Source organism: Tetrao urogallus (assembly GCF_951394365.1).
Source record: "Tetrao urogallus genome assembly, chromosome: Z".
Taxonomy (NCBI): domain Eukaryota; kingdom Metazoa; phylum Chordata; class Aves; order Galliformes; family Phasianidae; genus Tetrao; species Tetrao urogallus.
The window spans coordinates 984,667-1,011,050 of record NC_136816.1 but is presented as its reverse complement, the minus strand read 5'-3'; the positions used below and the strand labels follow the sequence as shown (position 1 = coordinate 1,011,050).

The 26,384-nt window shown below is 49.8% G+C and overlaps 2 protein-coding genes across 2 annotated transcripts in view; both read left to right on the top strand.

Annotated features, from left to right (window-relative positions):
• The window catches only part of TDRD7 (tudor domain containing 7), a gene marked incomplete at both ends in the record, with an annotated part of 35,768 nt that extends 31,959 nt beyond the window's left edge, over window positions 1–3,809 (top strand). The window contains 3 exons of the mRNA XM_079548586.1: window positions 477–964; window positions 1,353–1,513; window positions 3,589–3,809. Coding sequence (XP_079404712.1) covers window positions 477–964; window positions 1,353–1,513; window positions 3,589–3,809 — 870 coding nt within the window. The remainder of the gene's footprint in view (window positions 1–476; window positions 965–1,352; window positions 1,514–3,588) is intronic.
• A 5,527-nt stretch (window positions 3,810–9,336) lies between these two features.
• On the top strand, window positions 9,337–24,461 carry TMOD1 (tropomodulin 1; the record flags this gene model as incomplete). The annotated part of the gene is made up of 9 exons (XM_079548617.1): window positions 9,337–9,456; window positions 11,323–11,479; window positions 13,493–13,612; window positions 14,962–15,051; window positions 17,726–17,856; window positions 19,372–19,479; window positions 19,975–20,118; window positions 21,190–21,334; window positions 24,397–24,461. 9 exons carry the CDS (start codon window positions 9,337–9,339, stop codon window positions 24,459–24,461), a joined length of 1,080 nt encoding a protein of 359 aa, XP_079404743.1.
• Between the last annotated feature and the right edge of the window lie 1,923 nt (window positions 24,462–26,384).

The window sequence follows — 26,384 nt, the reverse complement described above, 5'->3', positions numbered from 1 at the left end:
TTTTATGCTAGTGCTTGAAAACTATACACGATCCAAACGTGGAAGCTTCTTCTGTCTTCATTTCATTCCGTACTTAATTTACTAGGTTTCATCTAGCAGAGGGACAGGAAGGGGTTTCTGAAGGACTGAGTGTTACTAGCATTACTTGGTTGTTTGGGCTCTATGGGCAGTGGCTAATGTTTTCCAGAAAACTGCAGTCGTGTGCTTTTGTGTCAAACAGCACTGAGATTGAACCTCTCGGGCAGAGCAAAACCCAACTCCAGTTTTGTCTGCTTTACATTAGCAGGATAACAGCTTTTAGCAGCTGTGGGTGGCTTAATATCCATAAATTTCATCAGTGCATTTGAGAGAACCCTGAAAATACTCCTGTGCATGTAGAAAGCGATGAACCGTTTCTTTTCTGTGTGAAGATGTTGTCTTCCGATGTGAATTCAGTGGTTGTGAATTGCAAGTTAAACTGTGCCTTCTTTTTAAAGGTGGTTAAGCAGGATGGTTCAAAGGGAATCGCACACATCTACTTGTTTGCTCCGGAGGATTTCCCGAAGATGGATCGTAGCATCAATCGTCGGATTATAAACGCAGACTTGTGGAAGCATCAGAAAGATGTTTTCCTGAGCGTCACCCCCACGGGGGCTGGCTCCACCAAAGTGACAGGTGACGCAGCTCTGCAGTTAAATCAGGGGAGGCTGGAGAGGAGGGATTCTCTGGAGCCTGCAGCGGAGCCCAGAGGTGCAGAGTCTGCCACTGAGATGCCACCGCCTCTACCCTTGTCAGAGGTGGGAGGGTTCATGGATGTCTATGTGTCAGTAGCCTGCCACCCAGGTCACTTCATTGTCCAGCCTTGGAAAGAGATACACAATCTGGAGGTCCTGATGGAGGAAATGATCCTGTACTACAGCATGGCAGAGGAGAGACCGGTGAACATTGGAACAAACAAGTTATATGCAGCCAAAATTGAAAATCGGTAAGCGCTTCGATTAAAAGCAAAGTCTGTGAAGGGAGGCTTTTATCTGTGCCTTAAATGTTGGTAAGTCAACATGCCTGGCTGTTTTGGAGTTAATGGCGGGATTACGAATTCCTCTTTAACTCTTGGCCTGAATGCTGTTCCTCTGGGAAATGCCTCATGTCCTGCGCTGTTAATGAGGTGGCAGATGTCTGATGGTAGCTGAGAGATTAGGGCAGTAAATGAGATTGCTTCGTGTTTCCAGACAGTGTTTGGAAGGACTTTGTATTCAGATAATACCAGATCTGGGAAGCTTGAGATGTGTTAACATCCTGTGGTTACCTGTTAGTTTTTGGCACCTTGACAGCGTGTCAGTACAAACTGTGTTTATTCTTTTCCTCTTTTTTAGGTGGTACAGAGTGATAGTAAAAGGGATTCTTAGAAAAGGCTTTTTGTCAGTGTATGTGCTGGACTATGGTAAACATGAGGTTATCAGCATAGATAAAGTACAGCCACTCCTGGATAAATTCAGGAAGCTTCCTTTCCAGGCTATAAAAGCTCAGCTTGCAGGTATGTATTCAGCATCTTCTTTTTTGGGGGGGGGGGGGATGAGCTGGGGGATGGAAGTGTGGTTATGTCTTACATCAGTGGGGGTACCAGGTATGTAGAACTGTAAAAGGGATAAAGCTGAATGCTAGAGGCATTATTTTTTGTTAAAGTAAGCATATGCATGCTTGCAAAAACCTGCTCAAACAAGCTTGTCTTTACCATCAACTTGGCATTAACAAAAGCCTCTGTTTTTCTTCTTTACATAAGTAAAGAAGATGGTTCAATTTTACTACTCATTTAATTCAGTGCTCTTAATTAGCATGCATAAAATCAAGCATGTTTAAACCTTCACAGCAGCTACTTTTCAGTGTCACAAATGGTTGTCATTTGATATTTATGGTGGCTCTTAGGCAGAGTACACAGGGAAATAAAGGCCAAGTGCTGTGGGGGTCTTTAAACACCACAGGTCATGAAGCGTGAAAGTTGTGCTGTATCTGTTGGGGAAAAACTCATGTTCAGTTTATTCTGGTCTGCAAAAGTGAGGGAATAGATGCAGAGTTTCTGGATAAGATTTCTTTCACATCTTGGCCATATTTACTGTTTCCCAGTGCATATCTGGAAGCAGAAGTTGCCTGAAATTGATGTTCATCCATCAAACTTACAGTAATGTAATTGATAGAATTGGGCATAGAGAAAGTACAAATAAAATTAAAAAAAAATTAAAACTTGGTCACTCTCTTCCTTATTTCTCCAATTTTATTTCATTTTTGTGTTCAGACATCTCTCTTCTTACTTGATGATTTCCATGTTTGCTCACTACGATTTAAACAAAGCTTGGATTACAGAATCTGCTTGCTGAAAATCATAGAATCTCAGAATGTTTTGGGTTGGAAAGGAAGTTCAAGATCAAGATGACCTATTTCCAGCCCCCTGCTATGGGCTGGAACACCTCCCATACACCAGGTTGCTCCAAGAACCTGGCAGGGTTGCTCACAGGGTTGCAAACTGACAGGGCAGCACGAAGTTCGTGCTCTGCTGCTGCCTTCTGTGGATCCGCAGTGCGACCTTGCTTTGAACTAGCCAAGAGGTTGGACGTGTTCCCACTAGGCTGGGGTTGTAGGAGGTCAGTGTGGCAGTGAAGCTAACTTCTAGCTGTGTCTTTGTGCTGGGGTTGTACAGGTTCCTGCCAAGAGAGCCTCTAAGTCATGGGATGTTCTTGCCTCACAGCATCCCAGGCAGCTAGCTGAGCTGCCCTATTCTTTTCTTTTTTTCCATTTTTACTGTAACTTGTAAGGAGTTCATGTGCTTGTGATGTTCTGTCCTGTTAGCTGCTGATAAAGCAAAAGCAGTGTGTTGTCACTTTGCTGTTTTGTTTCTCATAGCCATAACTTGCTGCTTGGGAATTCATGCAGAGAGTTTGCAGCCCGTTGTGTCTAGATGCTGTGCAGCAGCAGTGATGTGAGGAGGCTGAATTCCTGCTCTGCAGGAGTCGCCTCTTGGTGAATCACAACTATATGCAAAAATCTGCTTGGATTACAGTTCCCCCTAAGCAGAGCAGCCTTTGTGAGATGCAGATTTCCCTCCTTAAAAAAAAAAATATAGCAGGAATTGTGAGGCATTTAGCTTGCATTTCCCTTCAGTTCTGTCTGTAGGACTAGTTTGGGATTTGAAGGTTTGTTAGAAGATGTTGCTGCTTTAAGATGGAGAAAGTCTAAGTGAAGGCTGTTGCTTCAGCAGACTCAGTCAGAATACCAATTAGTGCTTTCTTTTGTTAGGATCTTTAGTTTCCTTTTTGTCTAGGTAACAAGCCGTGATCATCTGTGGCAGCTGCTGTTCTTGGAATGCTCAGCGAGTTAGTGCATTTGCCTTTCACTTCTGCAAAGCTGTCCGCAGCTTTCGGCTCTGAGGAGAGAAAATGTTAGTCTCTAATAATTGCGTGGGAGATGAGTAAGCTTGTGCTTGTGCTTTAGATTGAAGCTGCCTTCACGACTTGCATATCAATTTCCTCAAGTCTTTAAGCCCCACCATCTCTTCATAAACTTCATCGCTCACACTGCCATAGCCTACAAATGAAGTCCTGTCTTGCTTTGTTCTAGGAGTGAAAAGCCAGCAGTGGTCGGAAGAGGCATCGATAATATTTCGGAATCGCGTGGAGAAGAAACCCTTGGTGGCACAGATACAGGCAATTAATGAGAGCACTAATTCCTGGGACCGGAGAATAGTCACTTACTTAGTGGACACGTCTCTTCCAGACACCGACATATGGATTCATGACTTTGTGTCTCAGAGTCTTGCAGAACTTTCAGGAGCAGAATAATTGCCACTTCTGAAATGTAGCAGCTTGGTTGCTGTAGTAATAAAACAAGTAACGGATTTCAAAGAGGAATTTAACTGTTCTTGCATTGCCTTGAAGAGAATAAGGGGATAAACTTCAAAAACCTGTGTTCTGTGAAAAAGATTTGCTTAACAAGTTTGCTTTCTGTTGACTTCAGTTGACTTTATGAAGTTTTGCACTTTGTTTGCTACTGCAATACTAGAATGTTTGGGTGGAAATACTAAATAAAAAGTTATTTATCAATAAAACAGTGCTGAACTGATCTTGACATTTTTTTTCCTTAATTTTGGTGGGCTTCTCATCTCATAGCTGTTAAAACGTAGTTCTTGCCATTACTGGGTACTCGCTCTTTCTTTAGTAGAATTTTTATCGCGTGGGAAACAAGGAAGCAACCTTCTGTATTTCTGAATCTTGTGATTCAAAGCCTAAGACAGGCTTTATGGGTGAGATTTCCCCCCTCTGTAACTTCTCAGGTGATGAATAGTTGAAAATGCCAGTCTAGGGGCAAGGAAGTTTCACAGGAAGTCATGGACTGCCCAACTGGAGTACTTGTTTGTTAGGAGTTTCCTGAATCCTGCTCCCTTTCCTTCAGTTCAAGGCATTCTTTCTCCTCCTTTTTGATGGTTCACTTTTAATGGGAAGTGATTCTGAGAAGTTTTGAGCAGCTGCTGCTCCCAGGAAACTGGAGCAAGGAATGTCCTGCCAGCACACGGATCAGTGCTCACTAATCCTCTGAACACAGTATGTGTGTGTGTGTGTATGTATATATATATATATATACATATATATATATATATATATATATATTTGTCGACTTTTAAACTTGAATGGCCTTGGAAGTACTTGGGGGTGGTACAGACATCACTGTGTTTCACAGCCTGTTGCCTAGATGCTGCCAGCATGCTGCCTGTGTGGGTAAGGGAGAAATGGGCAGAAAGGGAACTGTGGCTCAGAAATGTGCAGTGCTGCATTTGTAGAAAAGGAAAGAGCCTGGGAGATGTTCAGGAGAATGAAGATGCTTTTTGAGCTTCTTTTCTTGTCCCCACTCTCAGTTGTGGCTGGTGGCTGCTCTGGAATCTAAACAGCCTTCAGAAGGGAGGATGGTACTCATTTAGCCTCGTTGCTTTTGCGCAGATGAATTCTGCAGCTCTGCCTGCCAGGTTGAACCACAATCGTCTTGGCACCCAAAAACCGGGCTTGAAGGGTTCTGATAACAATAGGTCTGACCAGAGCACGACAGGGAGAACAAAATGCCTTAATTTTTTTCTGTTTGTTCAGTAGTTGCTGTTGACAGTATTGATCTCAAAGTCATTTTGTGTCACTCCACTTTTTGCTCTCTTGCACTGCCTCTCACCTCAGGCTGGGTAAGGGATGCTGCTCCTTTCCTTGGCACTTAGCACTCAGTTGTGATAAGAGCACTGGCCTGGAGCCTGATTGGTCATTTGCATTCAATCTTGCTGTCATCCTTGTGCTTCAGGAACCTGCTCTTGGAGACTTCAATTATTACACTTCTTACTTTTTCTCCTATGGGAACCAATCTGTGGTGGAGATGAGGAATAGCACCTTCCCCTTTCCTTCTGGCCAAGCACAGTTACTACAGGGCACCTTGAACGCACTAGGGATGCTCCAACCAGCACGTTCCTACTGCTTTCTCCAAAACGTGGGTTTTTAAGTGCAAGGGTATTTTAGGATGTTGTTCAGAGATGCACCCTGAGGCAGGATGGTGGTTGTGGGCAGCCAGGTGTGTGGGAGGATAGGAGCAACTGTGGCAGCTGTTACTTCTGATGATTTTGGGGATTTCACCCGTGAGCAAAAAGCCTCCGTAAGGGTAATTTACAAAGAGTCCTGAAGGCAAGAGCCTGGGGTGCCTGGCTTGAAAGGGAGGTCTTGGAGTTAGCCTGCAGAAGAGAAGGCTGAGGAAAGAACACTTATAAAAGGATTTGGGGATGAAAAATCTTTTACAGGTAGAGACAATCAGGCACAGAAGGCATTAAGCCGCAGAGAGGTGAATTTAGATGAGACGGTAGAGAATCCCCCTGGAGCCTAGAAATTCATTGGAATTCAAGTTTCATTGCAGGTTCTAAAAATGGGTAGGATGTATCCGCGGAAGCGGGGGCTGTCCTCTCCTCCGGACTGGAGGTGGGTGTGAGAAATCCCCGCCTTACGGCGCTGAATGCTGCTCTCCGCGCTCCGGCACTCCGCGCTGCCCTCATGGACCGTCCGCTGTGCGCGGAGCCGGAGCCCGGCGAGGCAGGAGGCAGGAGGAGCTCCCAGCACCGCAGCTGGGTGACGGCGGGGCCGGGAGGTGGGAGATGAGCGGGGAGGAGCGGGAGGCGAAGGCGGTTCCGCAGGCGGTGCCGCGGTACGTGCGCTCCGGAGGGCTCGGAGGGTCCCGCTCCTTTCGCAGCCCGACCCGCGGGCTCCGCTGTCCCGCGGAGCGGCGCGGTCTCCATTCCTCGAGGGGCGAGGAACGGCGTCGCCGTGCGTGGATAAATCCGGAATCCCCGGAGACGGACAACCTGCGGGGACCGGCGCTGCTCCACGACTCCCTGGGGCGGCGGCGGTGTGCGGGCTGAGCCCGCAATGCGGGCGGTGAGACGCGGCGTGCGGCGATGCTCCGCACGGAGCGCCGCCCGGGCGGGGAGCGGGGCAGAAGCCGCGCTCCGTCCTGCGTGCAGTGCGGCGTCGGGGTTAGCGGGAGCGGGGGTCGGAGCTGAGCGTGCGGCTCCGGGATGCTGAGTTTCCCGAGGAAAGCTTGGAGTCCCAGAGCGGGAGCTGAGCGGATGGTGCTGTTTGTGACCCAGGTGTGAGGCGGCGCTTTTCGTGGGCGCTAAAAAACGAGCAATTAAGAAGCAGGCAGCGGATGCGTGACAGCCTGAGCCTAAGGAGTCCTTGTTTACCTGCGCTGTGTTTTCATGCACACAGCGGCTGCGAGGGGAATTCGGCAGTTTGACCCCACCACGTGTTGCCTGGTCTCCACCGCGCTGTGTTGCATTAACGGCGTGCTGATAATGAAGGCTGCATAATGAGAGCCGACGCAGAGCTGCGTGGCTTGCAGGCAGTGGGCGTGCTGGGGAGAGAAGGGCTGGGAGGCACAGGTGTGCTTTGGCAGATCCAAAATGATGCCTTCCAGATGTTGCTTTTCAAACATCTTACCAAGGAGAACTTGAGTTTTCATGTTGTGCCTTATGTTAACAGCTGCTGGCCATAGAGGTTTTGTCAGCCCAGAGGAAATGCAGATCTTTATGGAGAAACCTGAGTTTCTGACATCAGCAGGATGAAGATGGACACTGTTCACTGAGCAGTGGCATCCGCAACACTGTGTGCTCTGCTTTGTTGAGAACTGGGATGATTGAACTTGATGATCTTCAAGGTTGTTTCCAAACCTAAACAGTTTGGTGACGCCTGGCTACCCTGCAAGCTGCACGCATGCTTCTCGACATAAGAAAGCTGCAAAGCAAGATAAGATGACAGCCTCCTGGAGGCTGTGTTACACACTGCTTGCAGAAGCAAGTGGCTTAGCCAAGGTGACCTTCAACCATGACTGAGCTCTTGGTGGCTTAACAGCATATTGCTGGGTAGGGCAGCTAAACCAGCTTGCACTGAACCAGAATCTGAGTTCAGATGTGAATCACAGCAGCAAGAACTTTGCTCCAGCTGGGTAGATGAAGTGAATGTAGAAGACAGTTGTTTTATTCTTGTCAAAAGAGGGAAACATCTTGCAGCCCAGTTCCCATCCTGGCTTTTGGAGGAGGAACCTGTGCAGCTGTACGGTCCTGTGAATTCTTCTAAGACCAAATTATGGAAATGTTAGATGGGAAGGCAACTCTGGAACTTGCTCCTCTGAGCAGACCCAACGCTCAGTCAGGCTGCCCAGGGCCTTCTCCAGCTGAGCCCTGCAAACCCGAGTGGTGGTCCCACCAGCTCTGGTACCTGCCTAAGTTCTGCATCACTTTGTGGCAAGGAATTTTTCACAGATTCCCACTTAGAGTTCCTCTTGTTCATCCCTGCTGCCTCCTGTGCTTCTCCCAGGCACCTCCCAGAGAAGCCTGGTTTTGTCTTTCCTGCAAGTTCTTTCCTTTTGGACAGCAGATGACTGCATGAGAGTCCTCCGCTGCTTTCTGTCCTGATTTCAGCTGAGGCAGCACTGATTTCCTTCGCAGTGTCTGATGTGATGCTGTGTTTTAGCTCTGGGAGAAAAGCAGCGGTGGCAACACACCAGTGCTACACAGAGCCAAGGCTGTTTCAGCTTCTGGTGCTGTCCTGACAGTGAGGGGGCTGGAGGGCACAAGGAGGTGGAGGGGGAGGACTGAGCTGGAGGACCAACCACAACACCTTCCCTCTCCAGGATGAAGATGTCTGGGTCTCTCATCTTCTCCTCATACACTCTGCTCTTCTCTGTGCTCATCCTGACGGCCCTGCTCTGTACCCCTTCAGCTCACCAAGACCTCTGTTATGCTGCGGGCATCACACTGGACGCAGAATACAGATGCAGCTCTGCTGGTGCTCACCAGAGGGGAATAACCTCTGTGGGCCTCCTGGCTGTGCGGCAGTACGGACAGCCAGAGCGGGCATGGTTCCCTGCAGGACCAGCAGGCACCCTGCTCGGGTCTGCCCAAGAAGGGATGCTGGCTCCAGGTGTGATGCTTGTACACTGCATTGCATCCCCATGACAGCACACCTGCACTTGTGTCCCTCGTGAGCAGCAGTTAGCAGCTGTCCGTGGGTTGCAGAACCAGGGAAGACCTGCTTTATGGGTGGCTGCAGTCCTTCACAAGAGCAGCGGCAGAGGTGTTGGTTGACTCCGGTTTGTGTTTCTTATGCAGTAATGATAACTCCCCGGTGTGGGCCAGGGAGAACAGCCCTGGGTGGGAGATGAGCTGCCTGCTGGCACAGCCAGGAGTGAGGCATCATTGCCCAGCCCCAGGTGCTGAGTGTCAGGAATGTGGGGACTGCAGCTGTGCCAGGGGAGGCCGAGCATCCGAGCAGATGACGGCTCTAAATTTAAGGGCTTGCCGTCGAGCTGCGTACGTGTTAATGTGCCCTTTTGTGGCCAAGCTAAAGATAATTCTCCTATCTGGAACAACAGCTGCCCTACGAGTTGTGCAGAGAAACCGCCCTGCTAAGGAAAACTTGCTTTAAATAAGTTCAGTATCTTCTGCAGGTCTGAGTCAGAAAGTGGCCAGGGGGCTCCATAGAGAGCACTGCCACTGCCCAAACGGTGGGTGCTGGGGTGCAGCTGTGCAGCGTTCCCACAGAGCTGGCTCAGACTGTGAGTCCGCAGGACGAGGTGCGTCCAGCACCGTGGAAATGGGAGGGGGGCCCTGAGCAATCTGTGCTCTGGAGATAGCCACGCTTAGAGCATAAATCTTGTGCAACTCTGTGATAGCCAGCACTCCCCCGCCAGCAGGGCTGCCGGGTCATGTTTCATGCAGGCAGTGCTATGCTCTGTGTTTGCATTTCAGGTTCTGCTTCAGCACAGGAGTGAGATTTGCCAGACTGCTCTAAGATGTCTTACAGAAAGGAGCTAGAGAAATACCGGGACCTGGATGAGGACAAGATCCTCGGAACCCTGACAGAGGAGGAGCTCAGGAAGTTGGAGAATGAACTGGAAGAGCTGGACCCTGATGTAAGTTGCTTTTAAATGAGACCTGTTCAGTGGTAAATTCCATTAGCTGTGGGCAGATGAGCTGTGCTAGTGACCTGTTCTGCCACCGAATCCTTTGCAGAGCCTGCACTTGGTGCAAGGATGGAGGAGGCTGGCCCTAGAGAAGCAGAAGCAGCTGTGCCATTGCCAGCACTGGCTGTGTATGGGGCTCTGTTTTGAGCTGTTCCCCTGCCCGTTCCCAGCATGCACACTTCAGTGTGATGGCGCTGTATTGATTTCTGGCTCAGCAATTAGTGGCCAGACTGCTGGAAAACTTGCCCGTTGTTGCACGTTTGTTGCTTTGCACCACTTTTTGCAGCATGGCGTTGGCTGCTTGGGCTTCTCGCACCGTTCTGATACCCTTGTATGTTGGGAAGATCTGCCTTGATACATGGGAAACCTGCAGAAGCTGCACAGTCACCTTGGAGGGGACATTTGGGTTTCATGGGCTGGGCTTTGTTTTTAGAGCAGACTCCAGGTGGTTGATATGTCCCTGCACATAGGCAGAAAAGCAAACCCTGAAGTTCTGCAGGATGGGCCATTTGCTTTATCTCTTCCTGACTTTGGCAAGAGCTGCACGAATATACACACTGGACATCATAATGCCAAGCAGCCGAAGCCTTCTGGATGCAGAGCTGCCCTGTGCCCATGGCAGGCAATGTGCAGAGCCAGCTGGCGGGCTGCTGGCTTATGGCAGCACCAGTCTGGGCACTGCCGAGTGAGAAACTGCTGCTGTGATGTGCAGTCAGTGTTTCTGGGGGAAGCGAGGGGTAGTGCTGATTGCGTCATCAGTATTTTTAATTGCAAGTGTCAACACAGAAGAATAATTAAGGGGTATCAGGCTGTCTTACAGGATTATGCATGTGTGCTGGTAGGCTCACCTGGCAAGCACAAAGCTTGAGAAGCTGTGCCTGATCAGCACCAGGTTTGGATGTATCTAATTGTTTCCTATTAGTTCTTTGCAGGGTTTTCACTGCAATAGGTTTAAATTAAAGTCAGTTACGTAGGTGGGCACAGAAAAATGAGCATCTTGTTGAAAATCACCTTGGATGTCTTAAAAAATAAGTGGCGACTTCTCTCCGGCAAAGCTTTAAAGAACATGCTTAGTGCCAAATCTGGGAACAGTCTTACTTATTGCATTAAGGCTGTTCTATATTTAAATATAAGCAGGTGCTTACGTTCCTTATGTGTCAGGCACAAAGCAACTTCCCATGGTGGCCCATGCAGCTGAATAATGAGAAGGCAGCCTGGAAGGAGGGCTGAGGCTCTCGGGGCTTCATTCTACAGCGGGACTGCATGCACAGCCTTTCTGGTGTGACCTTCTGTGCCAGGCCTTGCCTGTAGTTGTGTGAAGGGTCACAAGTGGCTAAAGACAGCGCTGCAGCTCTGTTCCTCCGCGTGACGGATGTGGGGGGTTTGCCTGAGCTGATCCTCATGGGACATGAGGACATGATCCACATGGGCATGCACAGCCTGCACATCCATGTCCATGCTGGCAGGCACAGAGAGGACATGCTGAGCTTAGAAGGCAGCAGGCAGTAAACGTGTGGGAAGAGGGCAGGAGGAGTGGCTGAGAGCCCCTGGAGAAAGAGTGGTAGTTGCTGTTGTAGAGAAGCATCCACTTGTCAGCATGGAGAACTTGCAGTGGAGCTGGAGTTTGAAATTCCGTGCTGAAGTCTTCGGTGGGATGGGAGTCAGCAGGGCAGGATGGAGAGAAGCCTGGTGTGCGAGGAGAAGCAAAGTGTGCAATGGTGCAGAAGAAATGTGGCACGAGGAGGGAGGTGAAGGGCAGGAGTATGATGGACCTGGCCTGCAGGGATAATCCGTGTTCCTCCCTTCTGTGCACAGAATGCATTGCTGCCGGCAGGGCTCCGACAGAGGGATCAGACGCAAAAGCCACCAACTGGCCCGTTCAAAAGGGAAGAACTCATGGCCCACCTAGAGCAGCAGGCAAAAGACATTAAGGACAGAGAGGACTTGGTGCCTTTCACTGGTGAAAAGAGAGGTATGGTCATCCACTGCACCATGGTGAAGCAGGACGGGTGGGAAGCCTGCAGAGCATGCACAGCAGGACTATCCCCTCTTCCTGCTGCCCTGCCTTCCAGCACTGCTGCTTGTGCTCCATCCTTGCACCTTGAGTTCCTCTTGGTGCAGAGGAGCAGCACGGCTCCACTCAGATGTGATGATCCTCACGGTTTCCTTCTGATCTTCTTCATGTCATAACAGTCTCAGCCTTCTTTTCTGGTCTCCCACAACTTGCATGCCTGTGCTTCCCGCACCATCCCTGCAGCAGCACCATCCCCTTGGCTCAGGGTGCTGCTCTGCCTCACCTCTTTCCTCTCCTCCATCCATCATCTGATTACCCAAATGACTTCCCTGCTCCCACTGGCATTGTGAATGTGACCTGACACGGGATGTGGTCTGGTCTGTCCTCATCTCTGCGCTCCAGGAGCTTCACAGCAGCCATCTTTTGCTGCACACAGTCCTGCCCCCAGCGGAAGAGTTGTTGGCATGCTGTTCTCTGCTGGAACCAAAACACAACTGTGTGAACACGGGCAGCCTGGTCCGGTGGTTGGTGACCCTGCACATAGCGGGGGGGTTGAAAACAGGTGATCTTTGAGGTGCTTTTCAACCCGGGCCTTTCTATGATTCTACGAACACGTGGTGAGCCTCCCCTGAAGCTGCCCACTAATCACTACCCCCACTAGTCGTGCTGCAGAGCACAGAGCTGCTTCATTGCCAGACACAGCACCGGCGTGGTACAGCAGGGCCCAGAGAGCAAGCTTCCTGAAACTAAACCCTGGTGGTTACAGTGAAGGGAGCTGGCAGAGCTGAACTTGCCCGGTGTTTACTATTTCTTGCCCAGCTGACCTGATAGCACGTGCAGTCTGCGAGCTGCCAGGCTGCTCCCGGCCCTTGCTGCCACCCTGGGGTGCACACAGCCTGCAGCTTTGCCCCGTGTGAGGACAAGGATGCAGGGGAGGAGATGAGCCATTTCCCTGCTTCTTGCAACCTCCATCTCGCCACGGGAGAGCCCTCCGTGCAGCTGCTCCTTCCCTGGGGCTAAATTTAGCTCCTCTGTGCCTGCACACCCCTGCAAGCAGGATCTTTGTTTCTCCCCTCCGGTCTCTGGCTCTGGTTTCAGAGAGGAGATGAAAATAGCCCTGCCTGGCATGCCAGGCCTTGCACTTGCTATCTGTGCAGCAACGCTGGGCTCTGAAGGGAGGGCCGTTAAGGCCCTGCCCCACTGCTCCTGCCCTCCCAGAGCCTTCTGACCACAGGAAGGGTCTCACATGGCCACTGCCAGCACAAAGCCCAAGGGCTGTGAAGGGAGAGCGCTGTCTTTTTTCCTTGGGGCAGCAGAAGGGCAGTTTGATGGGTGACACGGCCTTGAAAGAAGTGAAGTTTCCAGGTCAGGCTGTGCTTTCTGAGTGCTGTGTGTCAAAGCCATGGTCCTGTACAAAGCGCCACTCAGCTGCTGCGGATACAGCTGCTAAGAACATCAGCTCCAGCAGGGAGGTGTTCTGGCACGCTGAGCTAGGACTGTGCTGGCTGCAACCTGATGGGAAGCTCTCTTACTCCCCCTCCTCAGCAGGGCAAGGGGGAGGAGGGAAATGTGATGGAAAAAGGCTCAAGGACTGAGATAAGAGCAGGGAGATCACTCACCCGTTATGGCCATGGGTCAAACAGACGCAGCGCAGAGATCAATGTGATTTATTGCCTACTGCTGAGAGACAAGAGCAGCGAGATCCAAAAGCAAACTAAAATCACCACCCACCACCCGTCCCCATTTTCCTCTTCCCCCAGGCAGCATGAGGGCTTCAGTCAGAGCCTAACGCTTCCCCTCTGCTGCTTCTCCACAGTCACTCTCTCCTAGGTCTGCCTGTCCCCATTGCCTTTGACACCATGCAATTCCTACCCCACAGAAGCACGCTGTCAGGAGCAGCAAAACACAGCCCTGCAGCTGTGGGACAGGTGCTGCAGCTATGCCAAGTGTGACCTCACTTTGCATTTATAGGAAAAGCTTGGATCCCCAAGCAGAAGCCAATGGATCCTGTTCTGGAAAGTGTGACCCTGGAGCCGGAGCTGGAGGAAGCCCTTGCTAACGCCTCTGATGCGGAGCTCTGTGACATTGCTGGTAAAACAGTTACATGTGAATTGGGGGTTGAGTTATTTAGCTGCTATTTTCTCTCTTTTCATGGGAACTCAGCTATTGAGCTCGTTGCTGATTGTGTAAATGTCACCAGTTTTGACAGGATTTCGTTCTTTATTAAAAAGGAAACATATATTTAGAGTTACTTTCAGTCCCACGTCCCGATGTGATTCATGAGGAGCACAGACCAACTCTGAGCAGGGAGAAGCAGAGCTTATCCATGACCTGTTGGTTTCTCCTTTCTCTCCACCAAGCCTCACAAAATTCTGCATGCTTTCTTCTCGAGCATGGCTTCCTTGGAGCCAGACCCAGCAGTATCCTCCTTGCTGTGGGGCAGGTGGGATAACCCCACCGACAAGACATCTTCCATGCAGTAACAACGTGCTCTGGTTCAGAAATGCACTTCTGCACTGGGGCTTTCAATAATCATTCCCTGACTGAGCCCTGCTTCTCTTTGTTTTGCTTTTCCACGGTGCTCCTAGCGTAAAGCCCTGCTCTGTCTTTCTGAGTGCCAGATCTGCAAGGCAGTTATTTTCACAGGGAAATACTGCCTGTGGCACCTAGCTCTGCGCTTCTGGGGAGAAGATGCTTGAAGCCACAGCAGGACTGGTATGATGCAAGCTGTGCTGAAGGCTCAATATTGGCAGTGCTGCTTTTCCAAGTTTGCTAAGACTGTAAAAAAGCTCCTGCCTATCTTGCAGGGCTCATTGTCAGCCAGGATGCATTGGCTCCTGTCCTTGGCAAGCCCAGTGGGATAGTCCCTGTGGGTGGCTCCTGACGAGCCTTGGATGGGGTTCCTGTGCCTTTGGTGGTTGGAGAAGGCAGAAGTGGGAGGATGTCTTTTGGTTTGAGTGCCTTTGAGCAAGACACACTAAATGCCGCACGACAGTTCCATGTCACCTGCTGGTGTAAACTCCAGGCCTGAATGCCTGTGCATGGCTGTGATAGCCAACCCTCTCCCTGCCTGCAGCCTCGATACTCATGGTTCTGGTGAGTAGAGGGGCTGCGATTTCAGACCAACAAGTGCTGAGCCTGCAAATAAATGGCTTTTCCTAGTCATTTGGGTGCCTGGCAGGGAAAGCAAACACTCCAAGTTGCCATTCTCAGCTGAACTGCCATCTGTGAGTCAAGCTGCACTGCCATGAACAAGAGGGCATTTGAGCCCTGCTGTGTGTCTGTGACAGCTGGGGGCTCGGTCCCACCTCCATATGTTGTTCTGTGCCTGGACAGAGAATTGAGTGTGCTGCTGACTCTGTTTTGGGCTGCACAAGCATGTCAGCCGTCTGGCTCTGGAGCCTGCAACAGCTTTTGTTCTCCTTGTGTTTTATCTCTAGCCATCCTTGGCATGCACACCTTGATGAGTAACCAGCAGTACTACGAGGCACTGGGTAGCAGCACCATTGTGAACAAAGAAGGACTTAACAGTAAGTGATCCAGCATGCCTTGCAGGCTGCAGCATTTGCCTGCCAGCTTGAAAGCAGAGGTGAAGTGGGAATTATTTTTAGGCTGAGGGTTGGGTTTTTATTTTCAGTGGACTCCTGCCACCCCTGCCAGGCTCATGTGTGAGCAAAGGCCCTCTCTTTGGCTGGAGCACAAATTGCTACAGCTGTCCAGCCCTGGGTTGGTGACGTTTCCTTTGCAGCCTGCCATCTCCTGCAGTTTGCCAGAGAAGTGGCTCTTTTGGGGTGGAGTGGTTGCCCCCAACCGGGGGAGATGCATAAGTGGAAGTGCTTCCTCCCAGAGTCTCCTTGGGAGAGGTCAGCTGGAAGGCCAGTCCAAGCTGAGCAGAAAAGATATCTCCTGGGAAGGCGTTCCAGCCAGAATGGTTTCTTCATGTCAGAAATAAAGCACATCACTTGCAAGAGGAGGCAACAACATTTCTTTGTGCTAAGTCTTTCCTTGCAAATCATGACCAGTAGGGGAGGACAGGAACTGCTCAGAGGAATGGTGGTGGTGGTATCACAGAGCAAACTGCTGGGAAGAGGCTGCTGCGTTAGCTGACAGAACACTTTGCGGTGCTCTGGCTCTCTCTTCTTTACCTTCACCTTGTGCATCTTAACATGGGTCTGCTCTCAGATGGGTGTCTGAAGAGTGTGCAGGATCAAGTATGCTAGAATGGCTTTGGTTGGAAAGGACCTTAAAGCCCATGCACTTGCCACCCCCTGCCATGCACAGGGCTGTCCTCCGCCAGCTGAGACTGGCAGAGCAATCTGATTGCTGATGCAGCCTCCGCTGCATCGTTGCTCTGTTCCCACCAGCACTCCTCTGCCCTGGCCTCATCCACAAGAGTGCACAGCCCATGCGGGTGGCATGCCTGCTGTCACCTGGCTCTGGTTCCCAGGAGCACAAGGCAGCAGACACCAAACGTCCCAAACTGGTTGTCTCCAGTGCCAGGCAGCGTCCCTGGATGCACATGAGTGTCTGCAGTACATGAGTTCTGGCAGAGGTGGTTGCTGAACCGCTTTCTGTCATCTTTGAGAGGTCTTGGAGGACGGGGGAGGTGCCTGAAGACTGGAAGATAGCCAATGTCACTCCGGTCTTCAAAAGAGGCAAGAAGGAAGACCCAGGCAATTATAGGCCAGTCAGCCTCACCTCTGTCCCTGGAAAGGTGATGGAACAGCTTGTACTGGATGTCATCTCCAGACAACTGGAAGAAGAGGAGGTTATCAGGAGTAGTCAGCACGGGTTCACAAGGGGGAGGTCGTGCTTGACCAACCTGGTAGCCTTCTATGATGTTGTCTCTGGCTGGGTGGATGGGGGGAGAGCAGTGGATGTAGTCTACCTTGATTTCAGCAAGGCATTTGATACTGTCCCCCACGACATCCTTATAACAAAGCTGAGGAAGTGTGGGATAGATGAGTGGACAGTGAGGTGGGCTGAGAACTGGCTGACTGGCAGAGCACAGAGGGTCGTTGTTGGTGGTGCAGAGTCTGGTTGGAGGCCTGTAAGCAGCGGTGTTCCTCAGGGGTCGGTGCTGGGTCCGGTCTTGTTCAACATCTTCATTAGTGACCTTGATGAGGGGATAATGGCCACCCTCAGCAAGTTTGCTGATGATACGAAGTTGGGAGGATTGGCTGACACGCCTGAAGGCCATGCTGCCATTCAGCGAGACCTGGATAGGCTGGAGAGCTGGGCAGAAAAAAACCGGATGAGGTTTAACAACAGCAAGTGTAGAGTCTTGCATCTGGGGAGGAATAATTCCATGCAGCGGTACAGGATGGGGGATGAGCTGCTGGAGGGGAGCTCTGCGGAGAGGGACCTGGGTGTCCTGGTGGACGACAGGTCGGCCATGAGCCAGCAGTGTGCCCTTGTAGCCAAAAAGGCCAATGGCATCCTGGGGTGCATTGCACAGAGCGTGGCCAGCAGGTCGAGGGAGGTGATCCTCCCCCTCTGCTCTGCCCTGCTGAGGCCTCATCTGGAGCACTGTGTCCAGTTCTGGGCTCCCCAGTACAAAACAGACAGGGATCTCTTGGAAAGAGTCCAGCGGAGGGCCACCAAGATGGTGAGGGGCCTGGAGCATCTCTGCTATGGGGAAAGGCTGAGTGAACTGGGTCTGTTCAGCCTGGAGAAAAGAAGGCTGAGAGGGGACCTGATCCAGGTCTATAAATATCTAAGGTGTGGGGGGCAGAATAGCGAGGCCGGACTGTTTTCAGTGGTGAGTGGAGACAGGACAAGGGGAAACGGCTGGAAACTGCAGCATAGGAAGTTCCGCACAAACATGCGCAAGAACTTCTTTACAGTGAGGGTGACGAACAACAGAGGGTGGAACAGGCTGCCAGGGAGGTGGTGGAGTCTCCTGCTCTGGAGATGTTCAAGACCTGCCTGGATGCTGACCTGTGCGACCTGCTGTAGGGAACCTGCTTTGGCAGGGGGTTGGACTCGATGATTTCTGGAGGTCCCTTCCAACCCCTACAATTCTGTCATTCTGTGATTCTGTGAAGGCTAGTAAGTGCTTGTGCAGTCTTTCATCTCATGTCTGCTGCTCAGGTCATACTTCTCTCTTCCAGTGCTGCTCTTCAGAGAAAAGAAATGCACCTAAAGAGGACATGCCACTACTCTGGGTGTTTACATTTTCCCTCTCTTGCTTTTCACTTGCAGGCGTGATAAAGCCCACAAAGTACAAACCAGTTCCTGATGAGGAGCCAAACTCGACGGACGTGGAAGAAACTCTGAAACGAATACAGAACAACGACCCTGATCTTGAGGAGGTCAACCTGAACAATATTATGGTATGTGCACCTGCCTGCTCTCCTCTCTAACGACACCACACGTTTGCTATGCAGAGGGCAAAGACCAAGCCTGCTTTGTTGCATGGGACAATACCATAATCCTGCACTTGGCCAGATGAGAAACCCCAGTGCTTCCCTTATGGCCAAGGGGAATTGCTGCCTGCTGTGGGGATAATGATGTGGAGCTGGCGCCTGAAGGAGCTGAGCTGCACTGGGGGCAGGTGCAGAAAGCTGCCTCCAGCCTGTCTGGTTTAAAGTGTCCTGGGTTCTTTTAGTGGTTCAGGCAGCTGCATCTGGTAGAGGTAAGGTAGAGACAATTTTCTGTAAGGCAAAGTGGTGAGAAGAAAATGGCTTTGTAATCTTGATGCTTGCCATGGAATTAAGAACTGTGTTACACAGTCCATCTCCCACCTGTCCCTTCTTTGGGACTCTACTTCTTGCAGAAAGCAGGCCAGGGCACAGCACCACTCCTGGTGTGGCTCCTGGGCACATACGTACACAGGTAGAACGTATATGTACATTCTATATGTACATTCTACCTGTTTCTCGACTTGGCTACCCCCAGCCTATGCTGAAATCGTGATGTGATCAAGTGGCAGGAATGTGCATGCCATGAGCACTTGTGTGTGCAGTATGCACCTTTCTGTAATGAAAAGGTTTTTATTTTTGCATATTCAGTTCAGGCTAGTGACCGTGAATGTCTGGGAGAACACCAGCCTTGGGTTCTGGTAGGAAGACAAAGGATACTGGTGTTAGATGTGTGGTTTTGGGACAGTTTATAAAACTAGGTGGTGATGGTAAAGCTGCTGACTGCAAATGGTTTTGACTATGGACGACACCAAATGGAGGGATCCAACGGCGTGATGCTACAGCTCAAAATGTTAAACCAGTGGAAATTCTCAACAGGGTACCTAAAATACTCAGAAAGCAATAATTACTGACTGTGGATGAATTGAGAATAAGCAGCATGGATTTCCTTTGTGTTCTGGGACCTACCATGGCAAATGTTAGTCTGAAGAATGTTTTATGGCAACATTTATATTGCTTTGTAGCAGTCAGAAGTGATTGTAGTTTGCACTAGAGGGAAATCAGTTCAGATCTTTGTGGATCAGGCCCTCACAGGTGGAAAGTTTCTGGAATGTAGTCTGGATGTTGCTCAGTGTGTCATTCATATGGAAATCATAGGAGCGGTGCTGTGTGGGTTTATGCATCCTAGCTATGTATGTCTCCATGAGTCTCAGTTCACGTGTATCTAAGTTGCTGGAGAGTTAAATTAAACAGCGAAGAAACTGCATCTTCAAACTAAGGCAGGGTGGGAAACAGGATAGAGACATTACCACACTCCTTAGGCCGTGCAGTTATAGCAAGCATATATATAAGAGCACTTATCAATCCCTTCCTAAATTGCTTCAGGGTGCCCAGTGAGTTGATCTCAGTGAGAATTTTGGAATATAGTTTAAATGTACTGCATATCTTTCGTGACCTAACACAGGTCGTCTGCATTCCCTTTCGCAGAATATTCCCATACCAACTTTAAAGGCCTGTGCTGAAGCACTGAAGACTAACACTTATGTGAAGAAGTTCAGCATAGTTGGGACGAGGAGCAACGATCCTGTTGCTTTTGTAAGTATGGTGCCATGCTGTGTTGGCTACTCGTGGTAGAGCTGCAGCAGGGCTTGTTCTTGGACAAGGTGTTTTCAGAGGGAGGTGGGCAACACTTGCAGCCAGCAGCAGTCTGGTTGTAGTGTCCCCACATGGAGGAAACCTTGGGCAGGTGGAAGGTTTTCCAAAGCCACCGTGCTGACTTTGGAAGAGGGATGGATAAGAAGAAGGGTTATCACAGGCGGGGGCTGTCCTTTTTTGGGGTGGGTCTGAACATTTCTGCATACAAGGCATTGCTGTGGCCTCCAGCACCCTCAGGTTCAAGAAGTCCCTCAGAATCGGAGGGAATTCCCTTCGTCCTTCACAGAACTCTCCCTTGTGGTGGCAGTGACACCATAGAGCATACCAGCTCTTCCAGGTATCCTCCAGGGAAGAGGGGAGCCAACCCCAGCTGCTCCAGAGCACTCTGACCCTGCCCGTGTCGTGCCAGCTCCTGCCAACTGCTTCTGCCTGCAGGCGCTGGCAGAAATGCTGAAGGTCAATAACACGCTGAAGAGCCTGAATGTGGAGTCAAACTTTATCTCTGGGTCTGGCATCCTGGCTCTTGTTGAAGCACTCCAGAGTAACACATCCCTCATAGAGCTCCGAATCGACAACCAGGTAAAGCAGAAACGAGCAGAAGCTCTGGTCAATGACAGCATCCTGATAGCAGGAAGTCAAGCTGCTGCTCAGAGGGGAGGGTGACTGCCTTCTGCTGCTGCCACTTTATTTTGGGGAGGTTTTAGCTCCTCATTTGTGCTGCTACTGCCTTCAGCATTTAACAAAGCAGGTTTCTGCATTCCCAGTGCTGCCCTGGGAGTGCAGTGATGCACCTGCCCGACATCATGCTGGGCTCTGAGCATTTAGTTCAGCTGGAAGCCTAATTAATAATGGTTGATCAGAAAAAACTGAAATATTTACTGCGGTGCAGGAAAAGAGCAGGTACAGATCAAGAGGGCTGTGGAGTGCGCAGTGGTATTGATGTCTTAGCAAATTTGTCTTCTGCAGAGATGTAGGGGGTGGAAATAAAGCTACTGAGCCATGAGGAGCTGTGGGTTGGGTGACCATGAGATCAAAATGATGGGATCCCTAAGTACCTCTTAGCTGCAGGTCTGTTCAACAAACAGTCTTTGGGCAGAACATGAAGGTGTCTGCAGGAAGAGCTGGACCAGTTGGTTGTAGGAGACCAGGCCAGCAGGTGTCCAGCAGCTCCAAGTCAGAAAAGCCAAATGAACCAACAGATCCACAAAAGGGAAGGAGTAAGACAGCAGATGTAACCTGAGCCTAAGCAATGTGACAGTGACTGGGAGTGTCCAGGCAGAGGGGGCAAAAATGTGTGCAAGTTTCTCACAGAATGGCCAGGGTTGGAAGGGACCTCAAGGATCACGAATCTCCAACCCCCTGCCACAAGCAGGGCCGCCAACCTCCACATTTCATAGCAGACCAGGCTGCCCAGGGCCCCATCCAACCTGGCCTATGGATGGGGCGTCCACAAAGTTTCCGCTGACGATAAAATACATGAACTCTAATAGGGGTGGTAGCAATAGTAAGGGAGAAGCAGAACTATCTGGTCCATCGCCTGGCCAGCTGGTGGCAGCTGAAGGCCGTGGTGAAGAGGAACTCGCAGCACTGTTCAGCAGGAATGGAAGCACGTCTGTCCTCACTTTCTTTTCTGTTCTTTGTTTTCAAAAGAGCCAGCCTTTGGGCAACAACGTAGAAATGGAAATTGCGAACATGCTGGAAAAAAACACCACCCTGCTGAAGTTTGGGTACCATTTCACTCAGCAAGGTCCCCGGCTCCGCGCATCCAATGCCATGATGAATAACAATGACCTAGGTGAGTGGGCTGGCTGCGAGTCCTGCTGCTGCTGTGGGCAATCCCTTGTGGGAGGAGGACGGCCACTCACTCGAAGGTCAGGTACCACCTCCCCAGGGGCCTGACGATTCCTTGATCCTCAAGGAGGAACAGCTTCCACCTGCCAGTTCCCAAATGCCACAGGACCTGTGATGGTTGCTCTTGGCGTGGCAGTGGAATGTGCTCTTAACCTGGAGATGCTGTGCAGCCTGAAATCATGGATAAGAGTGCTTCTGGACGTAACAGTGGATATTGTTGGGAAGGAGTGAGAGCTGTAAATGTGCCTTGGTAATGATGTCCGTGATACAACAGTGCTTGTGATTGCTGCCAACTGCTCGTCTTCCTCCAGTTTCATTTTCACTTTAACTAAATGAAAAATATTAATAGAGTTGCATTTGGAACACGGTGGATTTTTGCCCATTCTCCTCCATAAAGCAAACTGGAAGTATTTCTAGGGAGAAGTGGCTTTCAGTTCTATTAATATCCTCAATGAAGTGATCAGAACTGCTTGTGAAGCGAAACGGGTAAGTCTGAAAAGTGCTCTTTAAGCTAATGTGTGTGACAGAGGGTTGCCATTGCCTGGCAACTGGCTGCCATAGAGCACTGGATATCTGTGCAGCAGATAAAGATTGGAACTGCCAGCCCAGGTGGGTAGATGAGGTGATTAAAGACATAACCACCAAACCCTTCTGAGCAGTGATGGATGTGACAGGGTGTGACAAGCAGAAGTTTGCAGGCCGGTTGAGGTTTAACATCAACTGGATGAGGTTTAACAGAAGCAAGTGTAGAGTCTTGCATCTGGGGAGGAATAATGGCATGCACCGGTACAGACTGGGGGATGAGCTGCTGGAGGGGAGCTCTGCAGAGAGGGACCTGGGTGTCCTGGTGGACGACAGGTCGGCCATGAGCCAGCAGTGTGCCCTTGTGGCCAAGAGGGCCAGTGGCATCCTGGGGTGCATTGAAAGAGCGTGGCCAGCAGGTCGAGGGAGGTGATCCTCCCCCTCTGCTCTGCCCTGCTGAGGCCTCATCTGGAGCACTGTGTCCAGTTCTGGGCTCCCCAGTACAAAACAGACAGGGATCTCTTGGAAAGAGTCCAGCGGAGGGCCACCAAGATGGTGAGGGGCCTGGAGCATCTCTGCTATGAGGAAAGGCTGAGTGAGCTGGGTCTGTTCAGCCTGGAGAAAAGAAGGCTGAGAGGGGACCTGATCCAGGTCTGTCAGTATCTGAGGTGTGGGGGGCAGAATGGCGAGGCCGGACTGTTTTCAGTGGTGAGTGGAGACAGGACGAGGGGAAACGGCTGGAAACTGCAGCACAGGAAGTTCTGCACCAATGTGCGAAGGAACTTCTGTACAGTGAGGTGACGGAGCACTGGAACAGGCTGCCAGGGAGGTGGTGGAGTCTCCTGCTCTGGAGATGTTCAGGACCTGCCTGGATGCCGACCTGTGCGACCTGCTGTAGGGAACCTGCTTTGCCAGGGGGTTGGACTCGATGAGCTCTGGAGGTCCCTTCCAACCCCTACAATTCTGTCATTCTGTGATTCTGTTGTTTGGCTTGCATTATGGGAGAAATCCTTCCTTGGAAGTTTGCGCAGTGCTCAGGGACAAAGCCAGCGCCTGCCCTGCTCTAGAGCTAGGGAGATTCCTGCTAGGAGGTGGGGCACCTGAGGACAGACCTGATGTAAATACAGCAGTCGTGAAGGAATGGTGGAAACCTTGAACCCTGCATTTTTATCTGCATGTGATTTACTACGCATGGGGTCTTCTGATCCTTTTGAGTCAACTTCAGCTTGGAAAGCACAACAAATGCTAAGTGGTTGTCAGATATAAATGCAGTGTGTTTTGTTGGCTTTCATTTTGCTTTAAATAACAAAGCAGTCTTGCTTCAGGCAGTACCATGCTCTTAGGAAACATGGCCAAGCGTAGACCCATGTCAATTCCTCCCTGACCACACAGAATACTTACTTATTACAGCTCATTGTGTATTTATTCTGCCTTCTGCTGGATTTCTGTTCACTAGAGAGCTGCTCCAGAAAAGGCTTGCCATTTCCTGTCTTCAAGAGCAAGGCTTTTAATGAGCCTGAATGCACAATATTCAGCTGGAAGATCTGGATCTAATATTTTAATTGTTCCTGCTTTGAAGGGAAGGAATGTGCAGTTTTGCCTTCCACGTAGCAGTTGTACGTTTTGCCTCCGACCATTAAGATCTGCATTTGTGTCTGACTTGGTTCTTGTTTGCAGCTCACATTCAGTGGTGTGATGGTCTCTGGCAATAGCTTCTCACCCCTACACCTGGATGATGTATAAGTACAGAAAACATTTTATTTTCCTCCCTGTCAGCAAAAGCTGTTTCTGCTCCACTCCAGCGCTCTTGCCTACCATCACCTGATGCTACTGGTGCCCACTCTTGGTCCTGTATTTTCTCTGCTCTAAGATGCCCTATCTGACCCAGCTGTGAAGGTGTTCCATGCTCACGAGCTAACTTCTGCATCCTCTCTATACTATTTTATTCGGTTTGTTTTTCCCTCACATACATTTCTTGAAAAGTCAGGGATGGTGCTGTCAGAGTAAAACAACTATAAATACAGGTATGAAGCTGCTTTGACTAACTTAATCATGATCAAAGGCCTGAAAACTCAAGTTATTAGTTAAAAAAAAAAAAAAAGTATATATGTATGTATATTTAATTTGACAGGGAGAAACTAGAAGAAAAAGGAACTATGACATCGATCTGTTGTCTTCCCATCAGCCATTATCACACGCCTTCCATAAGAGTCAGATTACAAAGTCAGCTGCATGAGCTGCAATTGAAGAGTAAGGGAAGAAAGGCTGAAAGTGGTTTCTGACTGTAAGAACGTGACGGCAACCTCAGCCTGCTCTCCTTATCCTTAACCTCTGTAAGGAGGGCCATACCTGCTGCTCCAAGCAGGAATGTGGAAGCTCATGCTATAATTGATCTTTCCTGGCAGAAAGTGTCCTTCTTACAGTGAGGAAGCCACTCACATCTTCCCACTGCCACGGCTGACTCCTCTTCCTCTTCTTTTTCAGTGAGGAAGAGAAGACTCGCCGAGCTGAACGGGCCTATTTTTCCCAAGTGCAGAACTGGAGTGTAGCTGCCAGCCACGGAGGTCATTCCCAGCGGGTCTGTGCTACTGTGACAACCTAAAGGCAAAGAAGTGCCTCGAGAGAGTTATTTGTGGTGCCTCGGTTCTGTTTCATGCACTAACAGTTTAAAGTAACTAGTGGCTGTAGTTGAAGAGTTTTATCCAGTAGCACTGTTGATGTTTTCTGTAGAGCTGGAAACTATTCAAGCCAGTAACCTGCCGATGTTGTGCAACCTCAGCTGAGCGTACACCCCGGTGTAAAAGTAACTGCAGTGACCTGGGACCTCATTTTTCTATAAACCTTCTGCACAGTGTTTCACGGAGGCAGCATGTGGTACGATGAGCGAGAGATACAACTCTTCCACACAAATTACCGAAGTATTAGAAAAATACTTTATTTTTTTCCCAAAATGATCTCAAGTAACTATAGAGGAGCAACTAGTTTAACAAGAACTTCTACTATTCAGAAACATGGCTAAATTAGATAAATGCAAAGGGTACTTTTTTTAACCAACATCTGCTGAGTCAGTTACTTAGAGGTGCTGCTTTTCAAATGAATCCCCGTGTTTCTTAGAAAAGATTGATTCCCCCCCCATTGCCATGCAGTTAAGTTGAACTTAAGGCCACCAATTGTGAAATAAGAGTCTCAAAAACTGAGCACTGGAGAATGGTTTAGCATCATTCTACCCCATATGTGTATTTGAATAAAAACATCACTTTCAGGGATCTGATGCAAATCCTGAGTTTGGCCTGAAATAGCCGAACTAATCAGTAAATGAGAGTCCTCTCTTCTAATCCCCACATTTTCATGACTTTAAAAGTGCACGTCCAGATTCTCACTGGAAACAAGTCAAATCCCCTTTCTTTGCTGCTTTATCAAGATGACCCCGTCCATCAAATTTTGTTATGCTGCAGATTGTTTTGCTTAATGCCACCCCTAACATATGCATAGGCATAAATGCAAGGCTAAACACCGTGTCCTCAGAAAGCTGCTAACAAACATCAATATCCTGACTCTAAACTTAGACTGCGCACAGCCTGAAGCCTCTCTGTTGTTCCTAGAGGAGTAGTTCCCCCTGGGGATACGCACCTCCCAGGCACGCAGAGCAGAGGACCCAGGACAATCCCATCCGACATCCCTGCTAGGATCCCGACCGATAGGAAGACTTGCCAGGCAAAAGCATTGCTGTGCAAAAGCCTTATTCTTGGTCTGACAACAACACATCCTAGCAAGAGTTCTCGCCTACAGTAACCTACCTGCACAGATCTGTTAGAAGTAGTTCTGCAGCCTCCTACACATACTCCAGCAAAACCCCACAGATTTCTACAGAGCTTGTGCACAAACATCATGCACTTTGGCTCTGGCCAACAGAGCAGAGAAACACTGTGCTTCCATCAGTGTGGGAAAATTTGTCGTTCTTCAAAGCTTAATAAATGTGCCAGCAATGCCAAATAAAATGCGTTCCTATAGCTTCTTCCTCCCTCCCCCCAGGCCTGCAAGTCCCATTTCATAAAATTAAAATAATACATAAGAAAATGGCTTGAAGATATTAAACAATAAAAAAGAAACTGGCAGAAAACATCTTTCTACCATATGTGCTGCAAAAACTTCAACTAATTCATTAAACCAGAGTCACAGTTTCAGCTGAGCCATCTACTCAGATCACAGAATGATGGCATGGCTTGGGGTGGAAGGGACCCCAAGGATCACCAAGCTCCAACCCCCCCAACACACGCAGAGCCACCAACCTCCATATCTAATACTAGACCATGCTGCCCCATCCAACCTGGCCTTGAAGATCTCCAGGGATGGAGCATCCACAGCCTCTCTGGGCCCTAGCAGGATGAACACAAAATGGAGTGGGTGTTCCTTGGAAGATGAGTTCCAGAACAGACCTAAGCTGCATGACAGAATTACATGCTTCAGGAAAT